Source organism: Kryptolebias marmoratus, linkage group LG19 (assembly GCF_001649575.2).
Source record: "Kryptolebias marmoratus isolate JLee-2015 linkage group LG19, ASM164957v2, whole genome shotgun sequence".
NCBI classification, from domain to species: Eukaryota; Metazoa; Chordata; class Actinopteri; order Cyprinodontiformes; family Rivulidae; genus Kryptolebias; species Kryptolebias marmoratus.
The window spans coordinates 7,493,833-7,502,307 of record NC_051448.1 but is presented as its reverse complement, the minus strand read 5'-3'; the positions used below and the strand labels follow the sequence as shown (position 1 = coordinate 7,502,307).

The following is an 8,475-nucleotide window of genomic DNA, read 5'->3' as shown; positions in this document are numbered from 1 at the left end:
TCCCCCCCCTCCCTGAACACACGAACGCGTTCACCGAAGCCGCCTCTCCGAGAGCACGGCTGAGGGTTTCTTCTGCTCTTCTCTTCCAGGGCGACCAGCCGCGACTCGCGTCCGTTCTCGAAGAGGCCTTCTCAAAGTTCTACAGCCGGAACGACTCGCTGAACCCGGTGACGGTGTCGTCGTAGGGGGGAGCACTCTCCGGGGGCGTCCTCGCGCTCCGTGGCAGGACTGGCTTTCTTTCCTTTTTTTGTTTTTTTGCTCCGAGCTTTGCGAGGACGGAGGAGGAAGCCTTGGTCTGATCGCAGATCCTGTAGCCTCTTCTTGTATCTTCTGGCGGGAAAAGCTGCCACTAAGTGGTTGCTGCTCTCTTCCACCCCCACCTCCACCTCCACCCATCCAGCCATCTGCTTTTCTTTTAAAGGACAGAAGTCTAGTCGCAGCTTCATGGAAAATCCGAGGGTTCCGCCTGTTTGGCTTATTTCCTTCAGCTCTTAAACGCTGAAGAAGTGTTAGAAGTTAGCAAAATAAACCAGGTAGCCGCAGTATTTTCCTTTAAGTCGGTGTTGAAATTGTATTTTAAACATTTTTACTTCAACTTGTTTGATAGAACCGCGTCTCTCTCTGTTGTCCCGGCGTGACGGAGCGTGTTGTGTCGTGAGGTCAGGTCTGGTTGTTGGGTCCTTTTTGTTTAAGTTTTCTCCTGAGCAGCGAGCGGGAGGCGTCTTCTTTTGTTTTTGGAAAGCATTAAAGTTGCAAGGAAACAGAAGCAGTGTCGGTTATCTTAGAAGTTCTCTAATTGCACAACAAAGTCTTGAAGTATTCAACTGCAACATGATCTGATGAGCTAAAATGTTTAAATTATCTATTTATTTGTGGATCTTTTTTCCCTTCCAGCTTAAAGCCCGCTGGTTGATTAAACGCTTCTAGTTGTTGTTTGTTTTTGTTTTTTCCCATTAAAACTGTGGTCCAACGTGAAAGGGCGCTCCGGTCTGCGCCGGCTCGATGATGCGCTCGGTTTGGTCTCGAGGCGTCGGTCGGATCGCTTGGAGTTGCCGTTTCCTGTTTCCTGTCTCTACGTGGAAACCTGTGCACAGAAAAAACTGGCTTCTAGAGTTGGTTCGGTTGTGTTTAGTTTTTTTTCTTTGTGTAGGATTTAACCGAGTCTTTTCTTGCGTCGGTGTGATGGCGTTCTTCTGTCGGAGGCTCTTTCTGTTCGTTTCACACTTTTTTTTTTTTTTCTTTTATCCTGTCGGAAACGTCCTGCAGCCTCCGGGGGCTTCTTCACACCGACAGGAGGAACGTATTTCCTCCTCCTGACTCGGTCTGTAGGAACCGGATCAGGACTGCCAGATCTGCTCGACGCTGTGCTCCGTTCCCACAACGCTTCTACCTTTTTCCTTTTTTCTTTTTCACTTCTTGAAGAAAAGAATAAAAATATCTGCAGCACTTCAAGCCTTTGTTTGGTGTTCTCTTGTAATGGCTGAAATGGTTCAGTTTCTGTGGAAACATTCTGGCTTGGTTAATATCTTACCTGCAGCAGATGGTCAGCAGGTGTGACCGAGCAACACAAACCTCTAACAGAGGAGTTCTTTCCGTTTTGTGAACTCAAATAGAGTTTTGAAAAGTATTGCGATGCCAAACTGACGAAAAGTTAAAATAAAAGGTTTATCACTGCAGCTGTCTGCCATGTTGGATTTTCAGATCAGGGATCTACAACTCCTAAGCGGCGTTCCGGTTGATTTTCCCCAACCTGGAACTCGGGAGAAATCCAACTTCAGAGCACAAATGGCAGCACTTCTGCTAGAACACCTGATGGCGATGTAAAGGTTTGTAAAACAGCGCTCATGAAAGTTAAAGATGGCAGCAGCCCTCCCTCAGACAGCCGTTAGCTCCTCAAAGAGCCATCTACAGCAGGTAAGATGATGTTTGGCACTTTTCCACAGAACCCCACTTAAAAAGATCTGCATCATCACTTTAATCCCAACTAAAATGAAAAAGTCGCGATGAGAATGTCGACAATAACGCGCACGCAGACGCACAGATCAGACAAAATTCAATAGTTTAATTAAATAATTCATACAAAACCCCATCCTGGTGTATCAGAAGCGTGACCTCTAACCCCAGAGCGTCACTGAATCGTTTGTTCACAACGTTTACAAATGGTAGCCCTTGTACAAGAATGTTCATGTAGACAGAACCTCACGATGTGTGCTCCAACGACGGTCGAATAAAACACGTTTCATGCTGACGAAAACAGCCCTGCCGTCCAAAAAAAACTGACAGCGGTAAAAGAGAAGTACGGCTGGACTCCAAAATAAAAACAGCTTTTATATAAAACACCCTAAGAAATCAAAAGCTACCAACATGTTTCTCAGTGGCGCCAGTATTTTCAATTCTGTACATTTGTGAGTTAAAAATTGGGGGGGGGGGGACAGTACATAGCACTTCAAACACGTCACTCTTTCACATTTAATTCGTATTTTACCTTCCAGTTTGAAAGGATTGTATATAGGCACAGTAATTAAATCCGTGAGCCATGTTTGGTTGACGTCACTTCCTGGTTACGGGCCTCCTGATCCCGAGGAGGCTCCCGGGCCGCTCTGCACGAAGCCGACGTCCGTCCCGTTGGAGGCGTTCCAACCCTGAAGGCTTTTTTTTTGTTGGTTTGTTTTTGAAGAAACAAATGCGCCGACTCGACGAAAGAACAACTTCCGTCTGAATTTCAGCACAATCCAAAAGTTTCTCTATTTACAATCGGGACAAGCTGACAAGAACATCTTGTTGCATACTTGTCTTTAAAAAACAAACAATGTTTAATAATTAGGGTCACATTTATGCTTCCAAAGGTATGTATAAAGAATATTGTTTGGACATAATATTTGAATTTTTATCAAATACAGACATTTTAGATTTAAAACGAAGATTCATAACGAAGTTCACTCACTTTAGACTCGTGTCGTTTTCGATCTCTTTACAATTGAGATATTTGATTCATTTCACTATAAAAATTTCAGACAAAAAAAAAAAAAACATCTGCTTGCGGCCTAAAATCTCAAAAACATGAGAACAAGAAGGTTTATGACTGTAAACAGTTAGTTAAATTATGGCTAAATTCCACGTAGCTGCTTCGGCCTCGGAGCGTCCCGTCTTAAACCATCGCAGCTCGGGGGCGTTTAATTAGAAGATGGCCACTTTCTTTTTCTCCACGGCAGATCAAAAAGAGTCGGACGTGAAAACCTTTAGAAACTGCGATCTAGCAGAGATAAACTTGCTGCCTTATTCGCGGCTAAAGAATTCGAAGGTGATTATTTAACGCTAAAGTCATTCTGAGATCATTCAAATAAAGGATTACATTCCCTCGATTCTTACAAAGAAACTTTAGTTTCACCACCGTCTTCTCACTCGGTATTTGTCAGCTGCAGCAGGAAGTCGAAGAGAAGCTGAATCTTTCCTGACGCGTCGTCACCTTAGATTCAGCCGCTGCGGATAAAAGCGCCGCCGGCAGCAGCTCTGCATATGAAATACCTCGTTTTCGGGTGAAACTCTTGGGGAGTTTTGTTTTTTTTTCTGGGATATGGGAGGAAACAGGAGAGATGAAGAATGATGTGGAGTTAGCACCAGCTGTGCAGAAGAAGGCATCGGACCTGCGGAGGCTGGGGGCCGGTTCCGCTCCGCTCGCGCCTTCGAGGCGTCGCTCAGCCCCTCCGGTCCTGAAGAGGAAGGCAGCGTCTCTGATTTCCTTTTTTTTGTTTATTTCTTCAGACACTGGTACATGAGCGCCCGCGGGTTCAGCATATAGCGCTCCGAGTTGAGGAACTTGGTGAGGTACTGAGGCACCTGCGGCCGCGGCGCCACGTAGGACACGCCGGGGCTGACCGCCATCACCTCTGCGATCTTCTGCTTCATCTCCCGGATCTCCCTGTCCTGCTTCTTCACTTTATCTGTGAGAGGAGCAAACGTAGGCGTGAGGACAGGAACATGGATGGTTTACACTCGTTCACGACTGAAGGCGACCCGGTTAGAAGGCAGGAGTAAGGTTCTCTTTGAGTCCGAACCTGAAAGTGTTCACAGGTGACTAATGAGAGGCTGAGTCATCTGTCTGCTGCTGCAGCGTGATGACAGCATGAGTTACGACACGCTGTGACACATTTACTGCTGGCTCCGTCAGCCAGGTGCACTCCCAAACTACCGCCAGCAGGGGGCGCTGACGGGCAGCAGATCCAAACATTCTAAATCTTACCTTTAATTGACTCAACTAGTATTCATTTCTAGGAGCTCTGGTTGATTTTCTTGTTTAAATTAAAGCGCCCCTCCATGTTAGACTTACTCTTTTTTTCTTTTCTTACATTGGCCTTTAATTAAAGTTCAGTTTGAGTCCCATCAGATCTTTTATCTGCTGGAGTTTCCTCATTTTCCTTTGATTTGAGCTGATTTTCTAGAACTTGTCTTTAATCTAGGCTGTAGAAATAAAACCGACACTCATCTTAAATACTCAGAAGCTACTGAATGTTGTTTTTTATTATTTCTCTGGTTATGTAAACAGCTCCAGCCTCCATCTGGGTAAAACAAACACCAGGCCAGTTCCCGTTCGGTGATTTAAATCCAGTCCTCGGTTTCTATTTGATTTTCTACCTTCTGGTCAGCTGGTTGGTAATCTAACTACAATCCTTACAGTCCTTCAGTATAGATTAAGAGAGGTGTCAGAAACAGCAAATAACCATGTCGTTCTTTATCTCCATCGGGATTTTGCTTAAAAAACTTGTGCAATTTTATGCCTCAAGTGCAAAAAGAGAAGCTGCAGAGGTACCAAACGGGTATCATCTGTTGTTTTAAATGCTTAGATCAGAGAAAAAGCTGATTTTTTTTATTGTTTAGATCATTTTATGTGACTCAAAATGAATTAAAAGTATATCTCATATTAGTCCGGTGGTTATATTTTGTGTTAAAATGCAAAGTTTTATATTTTTAAACCTCCATGTGTTTTTAAGAAACTTTTAAAGAAGTTATTTGTGTCATTTTCGGCAAAGCCCTGTCCCCCTGATCAACTTAATTTTAAATAAATGATGTAAAGGAGTGAAGCTCATGTGTAATATGCTGGATGGCCACACAATGGCGCCAAATCATCATTAAAATCTCCTTTAATCCCATGGCCCCATCCCTCGGATTAAATGATGATGTGGAAAGGTTAAAAGGTTAAACAGTGATTTCAGAAGCGGGTGGAGGTGAACCTTGAGCGATCTCCAGCTGCCTGCGGGCGTCTCCCAGCGCGGAGAAAAGGTCCAGCTTGATCCGGGTCTCGGCGCTCAGGTTGTACTCCAGATGTTGAGCCTTCTCCTGCATGGCGGACAGGGTGGAGAGCAACATGTCCGTCTCCTTCTCCACGCAGCGGTACCTCCCCAGAGCCTGAGTTCACAAACACACATCAGGGATGAGAGCCGGCGGCAAAAAAAAAACAAAAATCAAATCCTCCAGCTGCAACGGCAGCAGGAAGATGGTGCTTTGGTTTCCCAAGTTGCTTTTTTGTTTGCTTTTGTTTGATTACTTTTGCTTTCATTGATACAAAAGGCTGACAGTTTCGCTCAGGAAACCAACGCACCACAAAAAAAACAAAAAAAAAACCATGAACCTTATTACTGAGACAGTTTTCTAACATTTTCTTTAACAAGGCCCCAAACCCAGGAGCTTCTCACTTTTAGTTTTTAAAACGTTTTCATGCCGGTTCTGGCTTTAGCCTCAGCATGCATCGTGAAGGAAAAAAAAAGTCACTAAAATGGCAGCAAACGCCACAGAATACAACAACAACAACGACGAAAAAAGGAAAACAACGTCCGGCGAGCATTCAACAGCGCCGCACACTGATGGGATGACTGCAGGCCAAAGCAAAAACAAACACACAGAAACGTTCCTGATGAAAACTAACACATTTCAAGACAGTTACCAAAAATAAAAAACAAAATAAAAAAGGTCTGAACAGTAACAAAAAATAAACAAACAAACTAGATCAAGACCAAACTCAAAGTGACTCACTTCAGACTCACAGAAAAAACTCACAAGTTCATTCCCAAAAAGAGGAAAAAGATACCTCGATCTCTCTCTCTAGATCTACCACTCGACTCTCTTTCCCTTGATATTCCAGCTGCAGTTGTTTGAACTCTGTTTCTAGATCTTTAACTCTTTTCCTTAACATTTGGGTCTCACAGTGTTCCTGCCTGCTGTGGGAGACGGAGAGAACATCAGTTTTCAGTGGAGGTGGAAAAGAAAAACACGTTACAGACGTTTCTGTGGCCGTTACGACACCTATTATAAAAACAGAGGTAAGTAAGAGGAAGTGCTTTTACACCAATCAGCCACAACATTATGACCACCCACTTAGTAAGTAGCAGCTTTTTTTTTGTTGTATTTGGTGCGGATCAGTCGGGCTACGGCTGTCTTTCTGTCTTTCTTCCGACAGATGCCGTCAGATCAGAGGTCAGAACTTCAGATTTTGGTCCAGTTTTTTTTTTATACATTTCTAAGCAGATTTTTGCTTTCTTTTTTCTGCCAGGCGCCGTCAGTCTGAGAAGGCGTCTCGGAAGGCGGGAAGCAGGGACCTCCAAATATTCAATGTCTAATTAAAACCAAGTTGTTTCCTTAACAGCGCTTTTCCAGTGTCGTAGTTTAATTTGAAAGGAACCTAAAGCGGAAACTATGGTCACAGATGAGCTTTAATGTCAGAATATGCTCATCCAACTCTACACTGATCCACTGCACAGGTGAAAATGAAAGGGAATATAAACGTAGCAGGATCAGCAGCAGCACACGTCTCTGTGCCTGAAGCCTTTCGTTTCATTAGTGGGACTTCAGCTGCAGAAGGTGAATATTCTAAGAGATGTTGAACAGTTACTGACAGATTCAAACAGCGTTTTGTACTTAAAAAGCTTGTCCCTAGCAGGAAGTGTGAAAGCAGCATCATTGCAAGTGGTCATAATGTTGTGGCCTATCAGTGTATCTGTTTCATTGCAGGCAGTTAGATGAGGAGATCAAAATCCCTGTCAAACCTCTGGGTTAAATGTGCAGCTGGAAATAAATTAGGTTTGGCTTTTGAAGCTGCAAAACGTGACAAACGTGAGCAAAATCTGTCAAATAACGCTTATTATCTGACCGCAATTAGTCAGTTAGAAAAGCTGTGTTAGAACTGCAGCTCCAACAGAAAAGCAGCGTGAAGCGACGCAGCGGTCCAAACAAAAAAGATTCAGATCAGACCGCAGTAAACGTGATTCCAGCAGAGAAGAAAATCTTGTTGACATTTGTCGGAGAAAACATGTTTGTGTGACGCAACCTTCAGCTGCAGCTCACGAGTCAGGAGATATTATCGTCGCTAAATTTTCAAATGTCAAACGTGATGTCAGGAAAAAAGTTGATCAGGTTGCGCAGAGTAGCAACTGGTCAACTTTCAGTCTTCAGGCGAAGCTAAAGCGCTTCGGGGCCGTTGATCTTCTCATCTAACCGGGACCGGCCCATCATTTGTTTGGCTGCACTCTCTCCACAGCCTGGAATCAAACGCAGGTCAGACTCTCTCTCCTGGAGAACGAAATGCATTTACCTGTTTGTCAGGCTCCGCGCCGCGCTCGCCGCCTCCTCCAGCTTCTGAGCCTGAAGCTCGGCCAGCTGTTTCTCAGCGGAGAGTCTGGCCTCCGCCTCCGATCGGCTCTTCTTCTCCAGCGCCGCGCTGGTCTGCTTGTCCCGCTGCTTGGTTTTGGTCAAGCACAGGATCCTGGACACAGAGCGTCAAACTGTCCGTTAAAAGGAAGGGGGGGCGGAGCTTCAGCTCAACCTCTGCAGAAGCTGACAGAGTTAAAGCTTGCTGAGCTCCATCAGCTGTGGCGGCCATCGTGCATCGACGGTTACTTTATTAAAGTTACACGATTGCCTGCCTCTCATGGTGGCGGGCAAGAATCAGCTCCGCAGCTCCAATAAGAAAGAAACGAGCTGAAAACGTCTTCCCGTCTGATGTTTGTATGTTTATATCCCACACCAAAAAAAAAAACTGGAGCTTGACTTTTACCCAGCCAGAAGATAAACATCCCATCATGCATCGTTACTGTGACAGAATTCAGTCATTATTTGGACTAAAATCAGCCTTTTTTAAAGCAACAGATCTAAATGTTACCTTCTAAAAAAACAAAACCAGCTCACATCTCGTCTGAAGCGGAGGAGTTACGCTTTTTGTTTTAACTGTTTATTTCCCACCTTGATCAACTTTAACTGAATGACTCGAGAAGAAACTGCACTACAAAAATGGACTTTCAGAAAAACCTTTTTTTTAGAACAGCATAATTAATCTTTAAAAACAAACTCTCAGCCGAGTCGCTGGAGAGCAACGTGGTTTAAAAACCGGAGCGTTTGTCATCAAAGCTGGCGGAGCTGAATTCTGTCGAACACGCCGGGCTCACACATGATTTAAAGCTCTGATGGATTGGGGGGGGGGGGGGGGGG

General features: G+C 44.5%; 2 protein-coding genes across 4 annotated transcripts in view; one reads left to right on the top strand and one right to left on the bottom strand.

The window, feature by feature from the left end:
- Positions 1-1,452, top strand: part of nrbp1 (nuclear receptor binding protein 1) — a 9,752-nt gene extending 8,300 nt beyond the window's left edge. For both annotated transcript variants that reach the window (XM_017412052.3, XM_017412051.3), the window contains exon 18: positions 90-1,452. In XM_017412052.3, the coding sequence (XP_017267541.1) occupies positions 90-185 (96 nt within the window). In that variant the 3' untranslated portion in view covers positions 186-1,452. The remainder of the gene's footprint in view (positions 1-89) is intronic.
- Positions 1,453-2,415: 963 nt separating this feature from the next.
- si:dkey-12h9.6 (macoilin-1) overlaps positions 2,416-8,475 on the bottom strand; it is an 11,467-nt gene continuing 5,407 nt past the window's right edge. Inside the window, exons 8-11 of one of the 2 annotated variants that reach the window (XM_017412029.3) lie at positions 7,583-7,753; positions 6,083-6,209; positions 5,229-5,403; positions 2,416-3,941 (exon numbers count right to left, since the gene is read on the bottom strand). In XM_017412029.3, the coding sequence (XP_017267518.1) occupies positions 3,751-3,941; positions 5,229-5,403; positions 6,083-6,209; positions 7,583-7,753 (664 nt within the window). In that variant the 3' untranslated portion in view covers positions 2,416-3,750. Of the gene's footprint in view, positions 3,942-5,228; positions 5,404-6,082; positions 6,213-7,582; positions 7,754-8,475 lie in introns of both variants that reach the window. The other variant, XM_017412028.3, reaches the window with a different exon arrangement.